The sequence below is a fragment of the Aulostomus chinensis genome, chromosome 10, assembly GCF_037954235.1.
Source record: "Aulostomus chinensis isolate RoL2024-O1b breed Wild chromosome 10, RoL_Achi_v1.0, whole genome shotgun sequence".
NCBI classification, from domain to species: domain Eukaryota; kingdom Metazoa; phylum Chordata; class Actinopteri; order Syngnathiformes; family Aulostomidae; genus Aulostomus; species Aulostomus chinensis.
The window spans coordinates 18,692,301-18,716,942 of record NC_141329.1 but is presented as its reverse complement, the minus strand read 5'-3'; the positions used below and the strand labels follow the sequence as shown (position 1 = coordinate 18,716,942).

Below are 24,642 nucleotides of genomic sequence, written 5' to 3'. Positions count from 1 at the left end.
GGGCCTATTCAGGTTTTGGAAACATGTAAACATGCTCTAATTATATTATTAAAAAAAAAAGATAATAAGTATGTTAGGATGTTACTGAACCTGTAATCATGGTGAAAATTGTGTTATCCACAAATAATCACCAGTACAGGATTCATCCAGGTCCCTACAGCTATATACGTTTTATGTCAGTGTATCCATGTTAACCAAAAAAAAAGAAAAAAGACAAAGGGACAGAGGAAGTCCATATGTTTGTTTCTCGTAAAAGGAGAGTAAAGACTGAGTATTGAGCTGGTGATAAGCAGTAGCCTACACAGATCATTAAAGCCGCCTGTAGACTCAGAGGCTATCATAACCAACCCACGTTTGGTTGGGGAAACCTGCTGTTTTGTAAGTAGTTTCCTTTTGAGATTTTAAGGAATTTATAGAATGAGATAGATAAGCGCAGAAATTTGCAGATTATGAAACTTAGAGAAAAAAGCTGACTGGATTAACAAATGTGTAGCCTGTGTTGTTACAAACAACAAGTTGTACTTGTTTTTGTTTTTTTTGTTTTTTTTAACTTACAGCACATCGAGGTAAATCGGTCTGCAAACTTTTTCAAAATGTCATTGAAGAAAGATCTCTTGTGCGGCGTCCCATCCCTCTTCCCCAGCACGGAAACCTCTTGTTTCTACCTCCTTGGTGTGCTCATCGCTTTTTACATGCTGGCTGGTGCTGCCATGTTTTCTGCTTTGGAGAGATCTGCAGAACTACAGGCCCAACAGCTGTGGGCGAAGAGGCTCAGTGACTTCGGTTATGAGCATAACATTAGTTGTGAGGACCTCAAGTCTCTGCTGCGCCACTATGAGGAGGCCAGGACTGCAGGTATCCGCACAGTCCCGGGAAGAGCACTGTGGGACTTCCCAGGATCTTTCTACTTTGTGGGAACTGTATTGTCCACTATCGGTAAGTAAAGAAAAACAGAATATCAACCACAAACTGTTTTCATGCCCTAATTGAGCTGCACAACATCTGAATCCTTACTAGAATTGTCACAACTATTAAATCTTTGAAGGACGGCTGCTGACCCTTCGGTTCACTGCAGGTACTTTTTGTGCTGGACGCATTTTTGAGTATGCATGCCCTTGGCCAGCTGATTGAAAATGAACTTAAATTAACGCGTATCCTTTTTTTCTGACTTTAAGCACAGGTTTTAATGTTGATGTGAATTTTTCTGCAGACAAAAATTGTCATCCAAAATGATACAGACACAGATGAGATAGAGGCTGATATGGACCTGGTAATGACCATTCAGTTCAGCCCGTGATATAACAGATCTGCACACAGTTTCACTGATCATTTGAAACTAATTAGATGAAAATATGAAGCCATATTGATTTGGAGATGCAAACACATTTCCTAGATAAAAAGTTCATCTCTGAAGATAAATTTACAGCCTTTCAAGTTGGTCCACTATTTAGATAATCCCTGTTACTGTGGAAACAGAGAGAAAGCAATGAGCCCGGGTCAATTTCCTTTTTACAGCAGCTTCCATATTTACTGACTTCAGTCATTTAATGATGTAACTAGCAAACCTGGGACTAAGTCATTGTTTTGCAGAATCACATGCTTATCTTATTCCTCTTGTATGAGCGCAAGTCTTTCTGGTAAGAAGGCTCTGGTTCAAATGAAGTCCTAAATCAATGATATTAAGATTTTGTCTGTTCAGTCCTGAAGTCAGTAAACTGGTGACTCCAGTCCAGCTCAAGTCCAAGGACCACGCTACACACGTGGGATTTGGCTCCCACTTTTGTATTTCCACACTATGTGCCGCTTTTCCCCTCCTTCTTCTCAACCCACTGTCAGTTATTTCAACTATTTTTTAATGTGGGATGTAAGAGAACCAAAATAAATCTGAGAGTTTTCAGATGAGATAGGGCTGATTCAGACCGGGCGGCCCAAACTGATGGACCTTCAACACGTGGCCCTTCTATGGCTGACTCACCTCTGCCTCTTAGACCTGGACGCGCCTTACGTGTCCAAGCCAGTGTGTTTGGAGGTTTGGAGACAGAGGGGGGCATTCAAGTCATCCGTACTCCCGACATGAAAGAGAATGTTCAAGAATGTTAGATCTCAGTGGTTCTCTCCTGGGCTTCAAAGCAACAGCTACTTCAGCCCAATGTTATTTATGTATGTATTTATTTATTAAATCTTTGTTTGAATGAGTTTTTCCTTCAAAAGACCATCTCTCCCTTTCTTGTGACCTTTAAAAACACTTGGGGCCCGCTTCAGAAAAAAAGGCTCAACCAACTCTGAGCTTAACCTCGTGAGTTGATGTATCTTCTCTGGGGAAACTCTGAATTATCTGTTTCACAACATCTGTTTTAAATGACAGTAAATCAATCTACTCCAACTCCCGGTAGGATCCCTCTGAGTGGAACGCGTGCGCTACGACCCTCAGTTAACATATTAAGCGACGTAAGTTCATGAACTCCCTCTTTGAGACGGAAAACCCAAACTGTCCCTCATTTCAGGGTTAACAGACTGCTTTCTGAAACGGGCCCCCATTTCTGTAAAACCATTTTAACAAAATGGAAACGTCAGTCATGACAAAAATCTATATAACTCCCATACGTGTGAACCAAGTGCGCTTACGGCCATACCACTCTGAACACGCCCGGTCTCGTCTGATCTCGGAAACTAAGCAGGGTCGGGCCTGGTTAGTACTTGGATGGGAGACCGCCTGGGAATACCAGGTGCTGTAAGCTTTTTCACTTCAGTGGGCGGAAAGGGCAGCGTTGAGGACCTGGGGACCCGCTTGAGCTGGCCTCAGGGAAAATAAGCTCCCCGCAGCCTGTAAATTGAATGTCAAGCAGCGTGTATGCGCAGAACTCTTTCAAAAATGTGAAGGAGACAAATGACAGATGCAGTACTTTGCTGTGGATGAGATAAACATACTCCACTTTGCATCGCCAAGGAGGAATATTTGAACCTTGAAGGGACCCCGACGCTGTGGCGCGTCAGGACCAGCGCGACCAGGTCAAGTGAGCGAAATGCATATAAGGCCCGCAGGAGTGGCAGTCCTCCGCTTACGGCCATACCACTCTGAACACGCCCGATCTCGTCTGATCTCGGAAGCTAAGCAGGGTCGGTCCTGGTTAGTACTTGGATGGGAGACCGCCTGGGAATACCAGGTGCTGTAAGCTTTTTTCACTTCTGACCTCAAACAGTAGATGGTGCTGTTTGTTCTTTTTAGCAGGGAGACAGTTGTAAGGAAACAGCAGCTTTGACTTTTTGGGGCCCAGCTTGAGCTGGCTTCCATCTAACATTCCGTCCTGAAACACTTCAACTTGAAACACCTCTCCGCAGCATTCAAATTGAAGGTCAAGCAGCGTACATCTGGAGAAATCTTTGCAAATTTGGAGAAGACGTATGGCCGATGCAGTACTTTGCTCTGGACGACATAAACATACTCCACTTTGCATTGACAAGGACAAATATTTGAACTTTGAAAAGACCCTGACACTCTTACTCATCACTCTGACTGTGATGAGGTCACGTGAGTGAAATCTATATAATTCCCACATGTGCCACAAATTTCAGTTTACGGCCATACCACTCTGAACACGCCCGATCTCGTTTGATCTCGGAAGCTAAGCGGGGTCGGGCTTGGTTAGTACTTGGATGGGAGACCGCTTGGGAATACCAGGTGTTGTAAGCTTTTTCACTTCTGACCTCAAACAGCAGATGGCGCTGTTTGTTCTTCTTTAGCGGCCAAGCTTGAGCTCTGAATGCCACAGGAACTGGACAAGTCATGACTTGTATTAGTGAAGGTTTTTGATTCTGTCCCCTCCTATCTTCCACATTTGGGGAGATTTTTCATTAATCCCGCCCATTTTGTGCCAAGAATAAACAAATGAAGACAATGCAGAGAGGAAGTTGTCATCTAAGCTCGTTGGTCAATTTGTTTGAAAGCAAAGTTTTTTTCTGTTGAGGGGAAATTACACAAATATCTGTGCTGGAACAACACGACAGCCGTTATAGACAACTCAGTAAGAGCTGCGAAGTATTAAAAGCACAAAGGGCTCTGGCTAGTGCTTAGACTAAAACTATCAGAATCAGAATCAGAACACTTTATTCATCCCGGGCGGGAAATTCTGTTGTTACAGTTTTTAAACTTGCTCTTGAAAGTACTATAAAAATAAGAAATTACAAATTACAATAATTAGTAAAGTGCAGACTTTAAGAAATAAGATAAACAGTAAGAATAAACTATTTACAAAGCACAGTTGTTTGTTTATGACACACTATGTACAGCAGCAGTAAAAAAAAAACAGTGAGAAAGAAAAAGAGTATTGCACAGTTTAACAATATTGCACACTTTAATAATGACATGTTATTATCATGTTTCTGATTTGGGTTATGATTTGATCGATTTGTCCATTATTGCACAGTTGAATGTAGTTATATACACTGAAGAAAGTGTGTATCACTCAGAGGGAGGAGTTAAAGAGTTTGATGGCCGCAGGTAAGAATGACTTCCTGTGGCGCCCTGTGGTGCATTTAGGTGGGATGAGTCTAGCACTGAATGTGCTCCTGTGTTGAACCAGGACTTTATGGAGGGGGTGGTGGATGCTGTCCAAGATTGTGTAGAGTTTAGACAACATCCTCCTCTCTGTCACCACCGTCAGAGAGTCCAGCTCTACCCCTGCAATGTCACTGGCCTTCCGGATGAGTTTGTTTTGTCTGTTGGCATCTGCTACCTTCAGTCTGCTGCCCCAGCACCCAACAGCAAACAGGATGGCACTGGCCACCACAGACTCATAGAACATCCTCAGCATGGTCCTTCAGATGTTAAAGGACCTCAGCCTCCTGAGGAAGTAGAGACGGCTGAGCCCCTTCTTGTAGACCGCTTCAGAGTTCTTAGAAAAGTCCCGTTTGTTGTCCAAGTACACCCCCAGGTACTTGTAGTAAAACTACACATTAAAGCAGCAAAACAGACCCACAGTTTAAATCAGAACAACTCAAGAAAATTCCATCGAGAAATGCTACTTTGTGGTTGTATGCCCCATGTTGAGTGCTAGTCATAATGTCATTTAACCCTTTGCCACCAAAATATTCTCAATTTATCCTTCAGTCTCAGTTGATGTTTGTGGCAAATTTGTAAAAACAGAATGCTGAGGTCATTTAACTGATTTATTAGAAATGATATTATGTAATCACCGATGTGTTTCTCACAGGATTTGGAGTGTCAGCCCCATCCACCTTGACAGGAAAGGTATTGCTCGTGTTCTACGGTTTGCTCGGCTGTTCTGCTACAATTCTCTTCTTTAATCTCTTTCTGGAGAGAGTCATAACGCTACTGAGCCTCCTGATGTTCTGGTGCCACAAGAAGAGACGCCTTCAAGGCAGACAGGAGGGCAGAGACAATGAAGGTGATGAAGGTAGAGAAGAATGGAAACCATCGGTGAGCCAAGTCATGCTGGTCCTTTTTGCCGCCGTCCTGGTGGTTGCATGTGGGGCCGCCTCTCTCTATTCAGCAATGGAAGGTTGGAGTTACATGGAGTCTCTGTACTTTTGTTTTGTGGCTTTCAGTACAGTAGGTTTTGGTGACTTAGTGAGCGGCCAGAGGGAGGACCACGAGCACACCCGAGCATACCAGGTTGCCAACTGCCTCCTGATGCTCTTGGGTGTGTGCTGTACTTACTCCCTCTTCAACGCCATCTCTGTGATTATCAAACAGGGGCTCAACTGTCTGATGAGGACACTGGTCTGGGTATATAGTAGCATCTCCCATTACAAGCTGGAACTCAGACCATCTTTCAAACTCTGTTTCTCTGACTCTGGGTCACCTGTATTTCACAGTGATGATGACACTCATAGACAGCAGGCACAACCAGTTTCCAGCCCAGGACGCATCAGCCTGTGGTGCTCCTGCATTACTAAAACCTCTGATAAATGTCATTGTGATGAGGCAGAAGTAGAAATAGTTTGTCACAGAAACACAATCAAAGAAGCCACTGAAACAAAAGATGGTGATGAGAATGTAGTTAATGACAGACCCCTTCCTACTAATTAAATGCAACTATTTCTGAAATTATTTTATTTTTTTGTAAATAAAGAAAGAGTTACTTGCAGTAACGGGCTCCTCATGGCATATTTTGACATCATCTATGATTATTAGACCCACCTTAATGGAGAGTTATATCTGTTCCTGACCTTGATATTATATCCTATCAAAGAGGTTTTAATTTGTCATGTTCAGACCAAACATTCAAATCAGCTTTTCCTGTTTTCTAAGTTATGCCACTATTATCTCCACAGTCTGTGGCAATGGAAAACAAACTGTAGTGATGCCAATGACATTAAAATGTTTACTCTTATCCTCTGTGAGTGTCATTATTTTGTGATATTCTGTATAAATTCAGCATTGTGAAGCCCACATATCTGGCTAGTGACATGAGCAACGAGCTGGCTGTTACTTGCAGACTGCCACGGCTGAACCAGTGGAGGTTGTACAAAAACTGGCATCAAATAACCAAATTTATCTCCAATATTCAACCCTTTGTTGTTCTTTGATATTCTCATGTTTGCTTCAATATTAAATGATTTTTCATCGTCAACAATTCTGAAAGCATCTGTTGCTAGCAGGAGAGCAACACTTGGACGATAGTCACGCTGCAGGTCTAGATGCTCAAACCAGACTTTTTTTTTCAGATTCATTTGTTTTGTGTGGCTGTTCGATTCTTTTTTTTAAAAAATGTGACTTATTTCTAGAGAGGGAACTTTTCATAGTTCTAAAGTGACCTGCACGCACAGAGCAACATAACATCACACATAGCACTCGCTATCCAGAGGTAAATGGGGACATGGATGCCATAGATGTGAATGTTTACAATTTCATTTTTAATTTCTTGTGCTGTGGAAGCAGGTGGATGTTGAGGCAAATAATGCTTAGAGGAATGAAGACATAGAGGATGTATTTTATATTTATAGCTCTTTGTGGAGCAAAGGCGGCTAGTTCAGTGCAGGAGTGTGTCTGACACGTGAAAGAAAAGAAAGAATCCCATTGAATTCTATTACAGTTAACATGGCTTTTCAGACTGGGATCATATTTAAAAAATAGACCTATATCTGATTTAAAAAAAGAAAAAACATAATGAAAGGGGCCCAAATCTGAATTAAAAGATCAGATTTCACGGGATCTGTGCTGTTCACACTGTCATTAAAAAAACAAACAAAAAAAAAAACACAAACAAAAACAGATCTGGGTCACTTGGGCCTGCTGTGTGGACATAAACCAAGTCTCCCTCTGCTGAAAAAAAATCCTACATTCATTAATTCCAAAGCTGATGGATCTTTACAAAGGGAGGTTGTGATGAGGACATTAATGGTTGTTTTGACCCTAACTCAGTTGCAGTAGAGGAAGTAGCAGAATTAACAAAAATTACTATTTAAATGATGTGTTAACACAGTCGAGCTCTGGGCAAAACCTGGAACAAACAACATATACAGCAAAACACAAGCGAATCTAAATGCATACAAGCTAAGAAATAAACCAATGGAAAAAAACAAACAATTTAAACACAATTACACCGAGTGACATTACTAAACCTAATGAAACTAATACAAGGGAAGATAGTGTGTGTGTGTGTGTGTGTGTGTGTGTGTGTGTGTGTGTGTGTGTGCCAAGAGCCATAAGAGTGATGAGAGTGTTAAGCAATAATTCTAATTACCTGCCCTGAATAGGGCTGAACTGTACTCCAGAATGTGAAGTCACATGCAATGCAATAAGACACAAAATACACAGAAACAACATGAAAGCAGGACATCTCGTCGCGGTGACAATGAGGTCATTCCTGAGTGGTACAGTTTGTCTCTAGCATGACAGTAGCTTTTTTTTTTTTTGGCAACTGCATCTATATAAAGTGATAAAGTGATGTTCCTTTCTCATTAATGTAGATTATCTTGTTGAGCAAAACGTACAAGTAACTTTAGTTTGCCAAATAAAATATATTTTCTGCAGTGACCAAAAATCCAGTGTAAAAATCACACTGGCTTTTGGTTGAGGAAATCACGTGATGATTCTATGGGTAACATACCCTGTAGCTCCACATTCATGCTCACGTCAAATGACTCAGCAGCAGTTGATGGTGTTTAAGCAGTGATGCAAGAACGACAGAAAGGTTTTCTCCCCTTTCCAGCATTATATCTGTCAATACGTGTCAATCCCTTTGGATGCATTCCTGTATATCTGCCTGGAAAATCCATAGAATCTCCCTAACCCTCTAAAAATTGCAAATAATAATAAAAAAGGATTAAATAGTTTTTGCTTTTTCACTTTACATTAACTAAGACTGACTATCATTGTAGCCTGAGACAGTCTATAGGGCAGACTTAGACTGTATTTGTGATTGCTATGGTCATTACTGCCTACAAAGTGTGATAGGTTTTCTAAATCAATGGGGGGAAAAAAATCTATCTCTGAAGCTTTATATTTAAGGCTATCCATTTGTCCATACATTTACCAAAATCTTTTTGATGTGAAATATTTTAAATACTTGCCACATTATTTGTATATGCCATTAATACCTACTGATTAATGACAAAATTGGAATTAATTTGAATGTTTTTTTAATCCCCTGACAGCCCTAGATTCAACGGTTTAATAGTCGTTGTCAATCCTCCATACATCTCCATGCTCGAGACGGAGTGGTGGGGGTGGTATCATTGCGCGCTTCCTTGTTATAGTGCAACAAAATTGTGGTTTTGCTCATGGTTAAGTCGTCAAATGTGCGCACTTTGTTATAAATTCCAAAACATTGAACGTGTAATATAAATAAACATACAATTAAGGAAATGTTACGCGTGTGGTAATCAGTATTTAGGTAATGCATCCAGACTTCGCCGAGGTCAAAATATGTACGGGCGGAGGGATACAGTCGTCAAAATGGAGCATGACAGGCTGGCGTTGCTTGGTTGGGGTTTCCGGGCAACTCTACTGCAACACCGGTGTAGCTTTCAGTCTGAACCTGTTCCTTAACATATATCGCAATAGATTTTTATACAATTTAATTTACTGTTCCAGTCGAGCAACCGCCTCTTCAGTAATTTAAACATAAAATCCTACTCAAGCCGGTTTTCTTCTGCACGGAGCTTGACAAGTCAACAGGACAATGGTGAGTACAGGCCAGCGCTAGCTAAGTTAACATTATCGCGTATAGTTAGCTAGTTGAAGCGGTCTCTGAAACCAAGTAATCATTTTTGCATCCATTCTTGTTCATCAATATATAATTGTTTTCGTATCATCTACTTGAAAATCCACACCAGGAAGCAGCATTGTGATACTGGAGTTTAAAACAGCATTACTTTTTCAAATAATGGAATTGCAATTAATCACAGCTTGCCATTCTTTGATGAGAAGTCTGTAATGCATTCTGTCGCCGAGGAAAGATAATTGTATTCCTCGACTGCGCAGCATGTAACTGGCGTCGTGTTTGTACAAGAAACAGGTTGTGTAATATGAATATTCGTCTCTGGCTAATTTTGTGGTCGGAACCGTCATGCTCCATGCAAGGCTTGCAGCGTTTTTATCGCTTGCTGCGAGTGGGCGTGGTGGTGGTCAAAGGGCTGCTGTGTAAAAATAGATCATCCGGCGTTATCTTGAAACCCATCTCGTTAATCTTGCAAGGCAATTAGTATGTGTCTTTCGAAATGTCGTTGATACATCCTGCATAACCAGTTGCTGCAACATGGTGAGCGCCTCTCGCAGGCACATCAGCAGCAGGCTGTTGTGAATGGAGTGTGACATGCGCAACAAGCGAAAAAACGTTGAAATCACCACCACCAATAGCGATTACATAAGAATACTGCCCACAGGTAGTTACTTGTGTGCTGCTCACAGTAAGCAAAGATGGTTTATCATCGTGGACGGAGTGTGGGAAAGTGATGTTGCAACGTTTTTCTCAATATGACTAAACACCATGACAGCATCTGCTCCGTTACGTATTGCGCCATAACGTTGAACCGCATTCTGCTCCTGCTGAATGATCCTCTTTGCCACCCCTCCTTACGCGCCTCCCATCCCCCCGCATTGAACCAAACCATGCTTGGTGCATTAAGCTGTCAGCATCCGCAGTGCACCCTTCAAAATCGGAACTAACTATACGAAAATCCCAAATAAATCCATCCCTCAGTGTCTCATGTCGTTCTTTATTGTGAAACAACCACATATTGTCATCTGCCTAGTGTGGAAACTGGGATCTTACAACAATGCAGTCACATGCTGCTCTAACAAGTTGCGTGTCTTGACTGTATGATTGTTAAATTCTCTGCAGTAACCCCTGTAGTTTCTTGTTGACACACTAAAAAGGTTATATGATCTTTGGTGTACTGTTGTGTAGAAAATCAGCAATTTGTGCACTGCAGCTGTACTCATTCCCTAACAGTCAACCAGCTTGTTTCAGCACCATGGAAGTGGTTGTCAGTGGACAGAGCAGATACTCTGCAGTCTGTCTTGCTCCCTTCTTTTTTATCCCTCCACCCCCCCCCCCCCCCCCCCCACCACCACCACGATGACTCAGTGAAATTGACTCGAAGAACACATGGCGTACCCGGCACCTCCAGCTACAGAAATGTTGGCTTCAATCTCTTTCATTTTCAACAGTCATGGCACTGCAAGAGCACATGCAAAAAACATTTTATTTGATGCTGTTGAGCTTCCTCAGTTGATTTAAGGAGTTCTCTAGCTGTAAGTCAATAGAGTGTAAACTATCCTAACTTCACCGTTGTGCTGGCTGTATTAGCATTGGCCTGCAGGGTTTGTTTCTTACAGCAGTTAAGTTCTTGTTGTCATCAATCAAGCCCAGTCGTCTGATAATCACATTCTGATAATATGGAGGAGTAAAGACAGACTAGCAACAGTTCGCCCAGCGGTTATAGTATGAGCCTCACATCTGTTCAATAAAACCAGGAGGTGGTTAGTTGTGGGTATATTCAGTGTGCTACATAGGCGACCCTGTTCGTGTCTCACTAATTATAGCAGGCATGTGTATTTTGGGCGGTGGAGTATTTATACCCGTCCCTCATCACACTTTCTCAGCTTTAAGTAGGCATGTTGACTGACTTAGACAGGCCTGTTAAGACCTCACAAGGATGGCAGAGTGACATGTTGGATCAATGTGTGCATGAATGTAGTCAGCTCACTTATTTATGTTATTTAATCAGGCAAAAAAAATTGGCAAACCCCATTTCCCAGCAGCAGATAACGCTGTCACCCGCCTCTGAGCATGGTGGGCTCATCTTCATGTCCTTATCTATATAATGTTGTCTGAAATAGAATGTTGGACCCAGCAACTAATTCCTCTGCCTAGTAATAAACATGTCACTAAATCAGCAATATAATATGAGCTGTTTTGATCGCCTGAGCCTTGCAACTGTAATCTTTAGCTGGATCATCATCCTCAGTCTGGTTTTAATTACAAAATGTGTATTTTAAGTGTAACACCCAGTCTGTGTAGGCTTGAAATTGGATCATAAAGTTCAGTAACATACAAAGCTTTGCCTTATAAATCACTTCATGTTTAAATAATGCACAGTATGGTATTTTTTACACTTTCTATGCACTGAATGCAAAAGTTAACCTGTAACTACAGTGATATTGCTTGCTTCCGTTGAAAGTGAGTGAGAAATCACTAATTGTTGTGGACTGTTATCAATGTAGCATTGTGAGAGGCATCACATACACTCTTAAATACCCTCTGAGGTACAAGTATACACAGGAGATCAATGTGTTTTGTTTATTCGTTCATATTTTTCAGATAAAGTCACTTAAACCAACCACTTCAATTTAATATGATGGAGTTGTTTAAAGATTTAATTTTGTGCTAAATTCTGCAGTTGCAAAAAATATTAAAAACAAAAAACAAGATCAAGCTGTTACTTTTTTTTCTTCTTCAGTGTTTTAATAATGGGTTATTATTTGTCGACAGGCAGATCAGCTGACTGAGGAGCAGATTGCTGGTGAGTACACAGCTTGTCTGTGTTTGGATGGTTTTTGGTGTCGCAGCTCTTTGGTACGTAATCAAACCCAGGAGAGATGTGACCGAGAGATGAAAGAGCCAAAAATGTACAAGGATGTCAGCTAGTGGTTTCCAGTCGTACCAGCTAGGTAATTACATTCATACGACTTCCTCAGGCATCAATCAGACCCAAATGATGTAGCTAGAGTGGAAACCAGCAGGGTTTTTGAGAAAAGTGTTTGATAGTATGTGTGAGCGCTTCCAGGCAGATCCTGGAGATCCTTATGTAGCGCCACATGTTCTGGAACTCCGCAACAAATTCCCCTTCATTTTCTCAGGCTATGCTGCCGTATAAATGAGACTTTATCAGTCCAGCATGTTTTGTTTCCATCTTAAAATTGGATCAGTCATGCACACGCCATGTTAATGCATAGTAGAGTGTGTGTGTGTGCGTGTGTGTGTGTTTTCGTTTGCATGGGTTAGATGAAAGAAAGTGGAGCTGTTGGTCATTGAAATGCTTTGCAAATTTAACTTTTTTTTCTGAAAATTACCAAAAGATATGAGAATTAATAAACATTTCATAGCAAAGCCATTACCCGAGGCCTGCAGTCAGAATCAAAATCCATGCTTTTACATCGTGTTCATATGGGTGCATGTTATCAGCAAAAAATGATCATATTAGTAATGGCCCAAGTTTGTTTGTCTTAGCTTATCAGTGTTCGAAAACCCTGCTGTAAAAACACATGATTTATGGGCTTTTGCACATATTTTTAGTTTGAAAAATTTAACTTCACAAACGATATCAACATTGGTAAATATTGGCAAAACAGCCTATCGGCCAAATCTGTGATTCTGTGACGCTGCTATTGTGTGGCAGTTGGTTTTTTGGTTTTTTGTTTTGTTTTTGTTTTTTGGAAGGTTAGGTTGTTTCTATCTCAAAAAAGGAAAAACAAACAAACATGCGAGCATCAGACGTGTTGGAGGTTTTTCTGAAGATTTTTGTTTGTATGCCCTTCGTCTAATGGGATACACTTCATACGCAGATTCAGATGTGTCAATGAAGTTTATAATGATTGTGACCAACCTTATTCTTTGCGTAATTGTGCAGAGTTCAAGGAGGCGTTCTCACTGTTTGACAAGGATGGTGATGGGACAATCACCACCAAGGAGCTGGGCACGGTGATGCGTTCTTTGGGACAGAACCCCACTGAGGCTGAGCTGCAGGACATGATCAATGAGGTGGATGCTGATGGTGAGAATGAAAAGCTCATAGCGCAAGAATGTTCTACCTGTTCCTGCTTGAACTGCAAATACTTGCAGTATTTAGATATTTAGCTCTTTAGTACCAACGCTTGGCTGTAAATCACCACACGTTCATGTAAAAGAAATCATCAGTTACACCTGCAATTCAGTGCTAAAGCTCGACATTGATTTGTTTTTGTTAAGCTATCATATTTAAGTGTTGTTGTCACTGTCACAAGGGAAATAATTCTTCTTTATTCTGCCCCTCACATGTTTGGTAATATGGAGCTTAAGATGTAGTAATGCAGTCCAGTGAAACAACACAACTGCGTATTTCAAGTTAAAAAAACAAACTTGTTGGTTAGTTAATCTATACTAGTAACTAAAAACAGCATTATTTTTGTAATGGTAGATCATTTGTGGTGGATCTGATTAGCTATCCAAGTGGGCCAGGCAGTTTTAACTGTATCTGTTTAAGTACTAAAAATGTATGTTTTTAATTTCCTGTTTTGTTCCCAACGACTGCCTAATTTATTATGGTCAGTTTTTTTCTTAAAAAGCACTCTGTGACAAAACAAGTTACACTGACTTCTGTGTCTCTGACTTTGTTTAGGCAACGGAACAATTGATTTTCCAGAGTTCCTGACCATGATGGCCAGGAAGATGAAAGATACAGACAGCGAGGAGGAGATTAGAGAAGCTTTCAGAGTCTTCGACAAGGTGTGACATACTGAGCAGACTGGAACAATAACGGCACACACTAACTACTATTTTCTTTTTTGCCAAAGATGGGTTTGTCCTTTGGTCAAACTGAATGTGTTTTTCCTTTTTATTTCAGAAAAAGATTCAGCTCACGGTTGTATGTGTGGTTGTTTGTTGTCTAGTATTGTGTATTCCTGTCTCATTACCAAGGCAGCTCAAGAATTCAAATATAGCCAGATGAGGAACATCTCACAGATGAAGAGATTTAATTTGTTGTTTGTTTCTGTCACTGAGGCAGTTGCGAAGAGTGGTGAAATCCACCAGGCACAGACATCTCTGTTTGGTTGCAGCCTGTCTTTCTTTCTCCCCCTATGCTGTGTGTGGCTACAGTGTGTAGTGTAGCGTATATTATCTTGGCAAAAACTACACACAACTGACTAAAAGAAAACAAGGAGACCCTGGTTCAAAGAAAGACCTTGTTCTAACCGAGGCGGTGCAAGGCTTAATTCATTTAGAGCTTTCATGGAACATTGCAACAATAATCTAAATAAGATACATAAGTGAATGGTAATGGCATACAGGGCTATTTGTGCTTTCATTAATAGCCGAAAAGATCTATTAAATATTTGGAAGTAAAAGGGATTAGTAATGTGCAAAGACAACAAAATCCTAAGGTCGCTTGAAAGTTTTAAAGGGATGAAGTTGTGGATGGCTCCTCAGAGATGATGGCCACAGACTATCTATGTTGCCTGCCTCTATCAAATCCAGTCAAATCGATGTGCTTTGACCTATTTTCCTGCCTGAAATCTCCCAGTAAAACACCTCTGAAAATACCCTTTGTACACAACAGAGAAAGAGCTGGTGTAGCTGGTAAAAAAACAAAAAAACCCGACAACTCCACCCTCCTACACCACATACATGCCTGGTGTATTATAGAATAGAGTTCTTAATTTTTTAAAGATTTTGAGGTATCTAAGTAGTTTTTTAAATTTGGGAAGGTCTGATATTATGAGATGCCAGGTGTGTTCATATATATACAGAAACAATAGTTCCTTATACATTTGCGGCCTTTTACTTTGAAAAATGAAGAGAATCATGTCACTGGGTGAAATCATTATCAGCCCTAAAATTCTCTTGTTTTTCTGAAGAAAAGATTTGTTTACTCTTTCAGTGTCTTGAACATCCATCCATTTTCTTCCGATTATCCTGTTAAGGGTCACGGGGGGGCTGGAGCCTATCGCCTGTCCATAGCAGGGCCAACACATAGAGACAGACAACCATTCACTCACAGTCATACCTACAGTCAATTTAGAGTATCAATCAGCCTCGTCCTCTCTTGATGTCTTTGGACTGTGGGAGGAAGCTGGAGTACCAGAGAGAACCCACGCAGGAACAGGGAGAACATGGAGACTCACATAGAAAGATCCCGTGCCCGAGTGTCTTAAACATATCTTTAAAAAACAAAACAAAACATTAAATTTGATTTCACATGGTCAGCACAGCAACTCTGAGATCAAGTTGTCCTTGAACATGAAACCTAGAGTCAAGTGATATTTTACTTTTAGCAGTCATGGAGGAAAAAAAAAACGAAACGGTTCATCAAGACATTGACATGTTTCTCTGTGACCTCGGCAGGATGGTAACGGCTACATTAGTGCAGCAGAGCTACGGCACGTCATGACCAACTTAGGAGAGAAGCTCACTGATGAAGAGGTGGATGAAATGATCCGTGAAGCTGACATTGATGGCGATGGTCAGGTCAACTATGAGGGTGAGATCTTCTTTTATTGACACAAACATCTGCTAATGGCCAACAGATGCCAGTGACTAACCACAACAATTGAATGTGTTTGTGTTTTCACTGTCCACCCATGCTGCACTCTCAGGCAATGTTCGGCTAAACTATACCACAAACTAATCGTAACCAGTCGACAGTTTTCCACCATCTCCTCGCTGTCATGTAACGGTTTTCTTTTCTTCTTCTCGCAGAGTTTGTCCAGATGATGACTGCCAAGTGAAGAGAACACTGATACTTCTCTTAATGTTGCTTGTCCTCCTAAGATCACTGTCTTTAAGAACAAAAAAAGGAACAATTATCAAATGGTAAACAAACTTCCCCCTAATATCTGTAGAATTTTGCAATCTGTGCTTAAAAACATCCGACTACTTCTAAGGTATCTGTTAAGCATACACAGACAGAATAATCCCTGAAGAAGTTACTGGACCAAGCTTTAAGAGGGCCAAAGGCCCACACTTCCGACCAAGATTCTGCTGAGTCACCCAGCTCACGATTAATTTAGAGGAAAGCGCAGCACTGAAACGTCAAGGGGATATGAACCAATGCCACAGTTCGTCTAGAGAAATTGGCTATTAAATTCTTTCCGAAAATTCTTCAACTAAGAAAATTGCCTCTTTTGCACCAGTGGTGAATCTCTCAACACCGATTTGATGTACTCCTCTTGCATGCACCATTACTGTGGTGGTCTCCTGTCTGGACAAGGTGATCTGATTCCATCAGAAATGGAGATCAGATTGTGTACACAGTGGAGGTATATACAATAATATATAGCTATATTATCTGTAAAATATGTGTCACTATTGATTATTTCAAGAGCAAATAGCAAATTGCAGTCTGTGGTGTTCATTGGTGCTTGGTTGGAAATGAGCGTCGTTTATACCTTGAAGAGTTTGGATGAGAACAAGACTGAGAAGTGCAGAAGGTTTTTTTTTGTTTGTTTGTTTTTTTTTTGTTTGTTTTTTGTTTCTTTCCCCTGTGGGATGATAAATTGAGTGGTGGGCTTTACACGGCCTGGAACACCAGAGGCAGTAGTGTGACGTGTTGCTTCAGGATGATTATTGTCCCGACACACTTGAGGACTGCAGTTAATACATTTTGTTCTGCAAACAGATATTCTGATGATACAATATTGATGTAATGCTTTATAAATGTGTTATCAAATATTAATGTATTGATGACAAACTTTGGTCACAAAATATATCTCTATATATTAGTGTGTCGTAAAGTTTGCATTGCCTATTGTTGTAGTAAATGACCTGTGACGTTTTTCTCTTTTAGTTTTTGAAATGTGCCATAATTACTCTAAAAACGCCTCAACCTTCTCGCAAGACTCGTAGTTCATTAGAAAATAATAAATCTACTTGATATAATAACATATTAGAATACATGCAGATGAACATATTTGCACTTATGTGGATATTACAAAAGGTTTTTGTTCTGAATGAAGAAAAAGAAACCAAATTTTCCTGTTGTTGCTGCTGCTGCTATAACAACTCGTGTTTCCCTTATTTTTCGTCCTTGTTGGTGTCTGATCTTCTATTTGTAGTCCAGTGATTCCAACTTCAATCCGCTTGCTGTTTTGCTGAACAGAATACATATACTGTATATTCACAAATACTACATGTGGTTGGGGTGACGTGTTTCATTAGGGCTTTTAGAATGGATACTTCAGATGGGGTAGAAATGGGGTTGTAGCGATAAATTCTGCTTTAGATTATGAGATTGGTTTCAGATTTTGGGTTTTGAAGTTTGCTAAATTTCAGATTATTGGGGATATCTATTTGATTCCTCAAAGAGCAAAAGTTAATAATACTCTGTGTTTGAGGCTTATGAATTGGTTACCTTTGATTCAGGTATTGGAAAGTAAGTGGTGATGGACTGTTATCTTCTGATGGCGTCTCAAAAATGTAAAGATGTGATATATTTTCCATAAATCAATAAACTAACTGAGCTTTACTTCACCTGCATTTCCATGTTATTTGTAGAGTCTTAACATGAATATATTTGATTTTTTTTTTTTTTAATATCTGAATGACGTTTTAGTGTATTTTGACCATAAATGGCTGTGCAATTTTCTGATGGTATTACATTTTTTGCACGTAAAATTTTGAATTGAATTCCCATTCAGGACATAATTGGCCTTTTTTTTTTCAAACCCTCAGCTTAGTTTTACAGACAGGAAGCAAAGCCTGATCGCTTAATGGAACTTTTTGCTCCAGGCTTTCAAGCTTGTAAACTGAATGTTACAAAGAGTTCACAATAGATGTCAGATGTGGAGTTCCAGCCACAGGCTTTGCTTTTCCGGTGTAAAATAAAGTGACTGAGAACACATTTGTGCAAATGAACATAGGAATAAAGCCCGCTGTATACAGCAGTTGCTGTTATACAATGACAAATATTTGTGCTCTAATAAATTCAGAGAACTTCCCGTTACAGATGAAAAGATGTCATTTTAATGATTTTAAACCATTAACAGAAACTGTTACTCTGAGTAGATAATGTTTGTCATGTTAAAATATATCTGGAGGGGATACAACACACGGCCAACCTTTATTTTTTATTTTTTTTATTCATGGATTAAAATAAGTCTTTTACATGGCACCATGAGTTTTAGTAACTCAGCGGTACACTGCACCTTTTGAGCATATTCGAAATTTAAAGCATCTCACACCAGACAAGGAAAACCACAATGTAGAGACTTTCATTTTAGAGAAAAATAGAAAAAAAGTTTCAACAGTTTGAGCATTAAAATACAGTGGAACATGAAATGCAAACTTCCACATTTATGGTTTATTTACGAGTATTGCCCACTTTAAATATGAGTGCACCATTCCTTCTTCATAAAAGAAAAATAACATTAATATTTGAACAACAAACAATTATATGCACCAGAATGTCTCCCATACAGTGTGCCAGAAAGGTGTGCTAATCCCATCCAGAAGCAGACAGTCTCAGATTGGGTCAGGGTCAAGTCCCCCTAACTAAAGAAACTGTACCAGGCCCAGATTATATTTAGTGACTCATGGGATCATTACAGGAACCAGTAGTAATCCGGGTCAGCTGGGGTCATGACCTCTTACCCACACACTCCAGATACCATCGTTTTCCCGCTGACAGGCGAAATCAAGAGCCAATGAGACGAGGGTGTATCTATATGGGTAGATGTGATTGGATGTGTGTCTACATGCTATTCCTGTGTGCTACGAGTAAGTAGATAAACGAATTAGGAAGTGGGTACACACTCAGCAGGACAATTAGACTTGCAGCATCACACACGCAGGCATGATTATCCCTCTCTGGTGGAGGTGCTCACACCGGCATTGGTGTGTTGGCCTCATGAGCAGCACTCTCAGTTTACGGACGACTTTATTGGACTTAGTTGTGCGTACAATGACCCACAAATATCTCACTGTCCCATAGATAAAAAAAACCCACATATTTTGATATTTATGTTCTGTAAAGTTATATCAACAAAATACCAAACGATTTACAAATACACACAATGTAATCTGTAAACGTGTATTTCAATTTTACAAAAAAGATTATAGGTTTTTAAATCGTAAACAGTTTCACCATGACAAACACGTGTACAATGATATTTACACGTTTGTGGATAAAACAGGTTTTGCACATGTGTTGATAGGTTTGTTGGCCACATAAAGTTTTTGATGTCCCTCCTATTTGTTTTTGGAATTCTGTCCTTTTCTTAGCATAGCTGGTATCAGATTTCCACAAGTTAGGTGCAGTTACTCTCCGTACCAGCAGGAGGCGACAGTTCCTCACATGAGCTGTTACATTAGTTTTTGCTCCTCAGTATCCCAGATTGGTGGTTTATCTGTGACTAACTTCCTCCACCTCCTCCGCATTACTCATCTTTATTCTATGTGCCTCTATTGCTGTGTTTGGACTTTTATAAAATAGCAATAGGACCTGAAACAACTTTTTAATATTGTCGCCTACTTAAAATGATGGCCTCAATAATTTTTTTTTCAAGTTTTTCAGAAAACACAAAAAAACTGGGGACTAAACATCATAAGGAGTTGTTTTAGGCAAAACAAAACAACAACAAAAAAGGACTGAGGCAATTATTTTAAGAAAGTGACAATAAAACAGTTGCACTGTAGCTGGCACAGCTGCCATGGGACCCAGGCAAGTCAAGTGGAGGATCCTCCCTGGCCAACATGGACCACAACTATCAAACTCAAGGACCTCCAGGGAGTTCTGTCTGTCACTGATGCTGTTAAAAGAAACAGCAGGAATTAGTTTAGTTATTTCCCATCATGATAACATCCTTGACTTTGGTATACAGTTAAAAAGCTCATCAATTTAGCTAACAGTTAGCATGACAAAGCTCTCCATATGCAGCTCTCGGGTGATGTGGATGATGGAAGACAAGCTTGCCAGAGTAATATGTATGTTGAAATAACACAAAACCACAAATCCCAGTGCTGAAGAACAAAACACAGGTCCTTGAGTTGGATAACTGTGGTCCATGTTGGCCCGGGAGTCATCCACTGGACCTGGTTCCTTGGGTGCCATGTAACAAGTTGTGTTAAAAAGTAGGTAAATCACCTGACGTTCATTAGATTAAGGCTGGCATGATTAAAAAGATCAAATGATTTTCTGTGCAATTTTAAATAAGATTAAATACCAGTGAAAGCTCACCTACATCAGGTGATGAATATGACAAAGGTTACTTGACAGGCGCAGCTGCAGGATCAGGATCCGCCAACTCTGGCACTAGCATTGACATTCCACTAAGAGTAGCAGCAGCCGGGACAAATCAACCTCCCACACCACTGCTGTTACTTTAACGGGTCCTGGGTCAAAAATGTCACCATCACCACCACCACCAGTATCCAGCTCAATTTAGAACTGGACAGCAACCTTGCATCTGTTTGACCTGCCATTTGGAGAATGAAGCAGTTGTTATAGATAAATTTGGCGTGGATAAACCGCTACTTCTGGATAGTTTTCCAGTCCGTTCGTGAATTTTGAATTTTGATTTTAGGGTGAGACTTCATGTAATAAACAAGCTCTTCATTCCATGTATTTTAAACATATATAATAAAAATACAAATGTAAATATACACGTTGACTACAAGGGAATAGTGGAGAGCATTTATTATTAAATAACACAGTAGAGTTAAAAGGTGGAGAGTTTGCAAAGAGCACCTACTGCACAGTTCCATGTCTAAGGAACACCGCTTTAAAGCCTGAGTCATACAACATGAAAATGCACGATTGTAGCCATTAATTGTATAGTCCCTTCAACACCAGGTGGTGCAGTTAAATCAAACTCAAACTTGTAAGGTTTTGATTCCGGTCTGCAATTGAAGGCAGCTGAATAACCAGTAACTGATTCCTGATAATTAACAAATATGATTATTTACAAATTTACATTTTCAAATAAAGAGTAGGAATGAATGTGTCTGCATAAAATGTATGTAAGCCATTCCTGTGTTTGGGCGCACCACACCCATCACCCATAGTTGTGTGCTCTTTGCATTGCAAAATTTGCAGTGTAACCCAATCACCCATCTGCTTGAGAAATCCAGACTATTCCTTTCATTCCGGCTCCATCTGGGTGGAGTGGGGGTGGATGGGCGGTGGGTTGGGAGGGCTGTTATGTAAACCACATTGCGCAATTCAAAATCCCCAGCTTTGTACCTATATTAGGATTCATATGTTTGAATACAATGTTTACACTGTGGTTTCTGACGTGTGAGGCATTTTCTTTTGCATTACACTCCTCACACCATCCCATGATGCCGCGTCTGAACATTGTGCTACTGCTCAATCCTGGACACCATATATCTACTCTTTCTTTGTTCTCTGGCCGCTCAGAATAAACTACCACATGACATTTGGCAGCAGTGAGTTGACTAGAAATAAACTAAAATGAAAAGATACAGAACAGGCTACTTAATCAGTGGAAACAAACATACAGAGTGGTTTATAAAGTAATATCTGCCCAAAATGTCATACACACCTTCAACTATTATTAGCTAGATAAGTCTAGTTTGCCGTTTTCTACAGGTACGTCTATGATGTTGACAAAAGAAAAGATTTTACCATCTGAATTTTTATAATAGATACTGTTAAGGCTGTCTGAATACATATGATTAGTCAGTTATATACACACAAAAATACTTGAGTTACTAATACAAAACTGCTGTCGTGCCTTGTCCTGTGAAGCATCTACCACTCTCCGTCAGACTGACAGTATCTACAAGCCTCTACTCACACCTCTCATGAGTATTTTTGTTGATTTATGTTTTCACCGGGTACAAACTTCAGCTCAGGGATGCTTAATCAGATCGTGGAAATGTCTGATGGGAATATGGTGATATTGATGCATAAAAATATATTTAAACAAACAGGAAACGCATACTTTTAGGGCATTTTATGAGAAGGATACACACATTTTTAAGAACTGACAGACTGACTGAGGAAAACTTCCAAAAATAATATCACTTTTCTTGCCTTTTGTTTGAAGCCACATGTAATCGTGCTCGGCGCTGGTATATCGTCACTGATGTCTGCATAGCTCGATCCATAAAGAACAACAGTTAATAATTTAAGTCTTTGTCCGTATGACAATATGATCAACGTAAAATTGGAATCTGAAAGTAATTTAAATGTTTCACAGTTCAAATAACTTGTATGGTTGAGCTTTAAATAATGTTAATTCATTTAAATGTGTCCAAATCAGTTGTCTGACTCTTCTCACCGTGGTTACCTCATATCCTTTCAGTTTATATTTTGCATCTGTCCCATGGTTTTAACAATACTTACCGATGAAAATGGAAAAAAAAAAAAAAAAACCCTCATGGTTCAACACCATCAGATCCTTAACCGCAACACGGATCTCCTCTTGTTGTCATTTGAATGAAGTACTGCTCACTGCAGAGGTGAAAGTAAATGTGAGGTGATTTTATCTCACTTCAGCTGAGCAACTCATTGTTTCACTTCCTCAGTATAGTTTGAAACCGATTTCCAGTTGATGATGGCTATTTCTATTTCTGGTTACAAAGATTCTGTTTTTTGTTATCTCTTCTGAGTCAGTTTAGAGATTAAGACATAAAGACCTTCTTGATGCCTGATAAAAATCATTGTCTTCCTGAGTCATCAGTCATGAGTTAATTCCACATCTTGAGTTAGAAGATTTGTATTCTGTCAGAATAAAATTATTACATTTTATAAACTGTCTTTGCAGTGTTTCAGGCATTCTTGTGAGATTACTTGTGAGTGTTTTGCACAGACATTTCTACATTAAAATTAACTTAGTAAAGGTAGATAAGTCATCCCCTGAAAACCATTTTCTTAGATCAATAAAAGGAATTGATGAGCTGGAAGAGAAGAACAATGGTGATACAGCAAATCCTCCAGTGGCCTTAATCTGTTCTACAAATGTTATTATTTTTGATTGGGAGAAAGTTCCTCTGGGGATTTTTAGAATTGCAGACCACAATGGTTTCCAAATTTTCTTGATCGAACTGGCCAGGGTGCACTTTAATGCCATCCATCCATTTTCTTCTGCTTATCCTGTTACGGGTTGCGGGGGGGCCAGCTTTCGGGCGTGAGGCGGTGTTCACCCTGGACAGGTCGCCAGTCCATCGCAGGGTCAACACATAGAGACAGACAACCATTCACACTCACAGTCACACCTACAGTCAATTTAGAGTATCAATCAGCCTCGTCCCCTCTTGATGTCTTTGGACTGTGGGAGGAAGCTGGAGTACCAGAGAGAACCCACACAGGAACAGGGAGAACATGGAGACTCCACAAAGAAAGATGACCCAGGGCTTGAACCCAGAACCTTCTTGCTGTGAGGCGACAGTGCTAACCACTGCACCACCATGCCGCCCCACTTTCATACCACCATATCATTTCTCAATTACATATTTTTTAAGAATACAAGATCCTGAAGTTATAGCAACACTTTGAGAACTGTCAAAAACATGTACTGGTTGAGTGCAGTTCATGTTTAAATGTTAGTAAAGTGAATTCAATTCAAGCTCTGCAGTCTCAAGTCTGAGTCTTCAAGATCAAACTTCAAGTCAAAGTGGTCAACATAAAAGTTCCCACAATAATATGAAGTTAACAGCCTTCATGACAACTCAGTTCCATCTGCTGATGAGGACTGTGACATATAAGTGAGAAAACAAATCCATGTTGTTTCTGAGGTCATTAATGAACTGCTAAGTTTATGGAACATATAATATGTACAATAACTTCAATGGTCGCTGCATTAAATGTTTGTTATTGTTCGTATTGTGTATGATACTGTAAGTCCCCGAGTTAATCACTTTCTTTCCAACCCCAAAGTTTTCATTGTTTTGTAAAGAAATCTCACGACCACATTTTCAAAAATCTATTAGCACATAAACAATAATGAGAGAAATCTTCTAAAATCTAAATGCATGAATTAACCTCAAATTAGTGACAAGCTATGTGGTTTTATACCACGTTACCATTTACAAACCTAAACTAACATTAACCAAAGGAGGATTTTTGTCATTTAATCGAACCACATGAAGCAAATTTCAATACTTTATCAGAAAACCTGTGGCTTTATTTATCTCCATAAACTTTTTCTGTCTTGGAAATAACCGTTTTCAGATACCATGACTTCTACATATTGTGAGTCAGACAAGAATATTGATGTTTCCTGAGAGCAGACACCAGGGAACTTCCCTTGATCGTGTCTTGAACTTTAGCATTTCGTAGGAAAAAGCAAACAGAATGGAAAGAGAAGTGAGAACTTCCTTTCAGCACGAGCAGGGAGGGGATCTACAACAACTATTTCTTTAAGACAAGAGAACAGTTGAAGTGATATTTCACTTTGGTGGTTTCACCTTGTGACACATAACTAACATTTCCCTCAGAATGCAGCAGATGTACGTC

The 24,642-nt window shown here is 39.9% G+C and overlaps 2 protein-coding genes and 3 non-coding genes across 5 annotated transcripts; all 5 read left to right on the top strand.

Annotated features, from left to right (window-relative positions):
- The first annotated feature begins 593 nt into the window (after positions 1–593).
- On the top strand, positions 594–6,049 carry kcnk20 (potassium channel, subfamily K, member 20). The gene is made up of 2 exons (XM_086215016.1): positions 594–936; positions 5,211–6,049. The coding sequence occupies exons 1-2, from the start codon at positions 594–596 to the stop codon at positions 6,047–6,049; spliced, it is 1,182 nt and encodes a 393-aa protein (XP_086071142.1).
- On the top strand, positions 2,620–2,738 carry LOC147254601 (5S ribosomal RNA). The gene has a single exon (XR_015118338.1). It is a non-coding gene; the product is annotated as a 5S ribosomal RNA (ribosomal RNA).
- Positions 3,058–3,176, top strand: LOC147254600 (5S ribosomal RNA). Its single transcript, XR_015118323.1, has one exon. It is a non-coding gene; the product is annotated as a 5S ribosomal RNA (ribosomal RNA).
- On the top strand, positions 3,573–3,691 carry LOC147254599 (5S ribosomal RNA). The gene has a single exon (XR_015118339.1). It is a non-coding gene; the product is annotated as a 5S ribosomal RNA (ribosomal RNA).
- A 2,876-nt stretch (positions 6,050–8,925) lies between the features above and the next one.
- Positions 8,926–17,688, top strand: calm3a (calmodulin 3a (phosphorylase kinase, delta)). The gene is made up of 6 exons (XM_086216256.1): positions 8,926–9,149; positions 11,961–11,991; positions 13,099–13,242; positions 13,846–13,952; positions 15,570–15,705; positions 15,924–17,688. Exons 1-6 carry the CDS (start codon positions 9,147–9,149, stop codon positions 15,950–15,952), a joined length of 450 nt encoding a protein of 149 aa, XP_086072382.1. The 5' UTR covers positions 8,926–9,146; the 3' UTR covers positions 15,953–17,688.
- Positions 17,689–24,642: the final 6,954 nt, after the last annotated feature.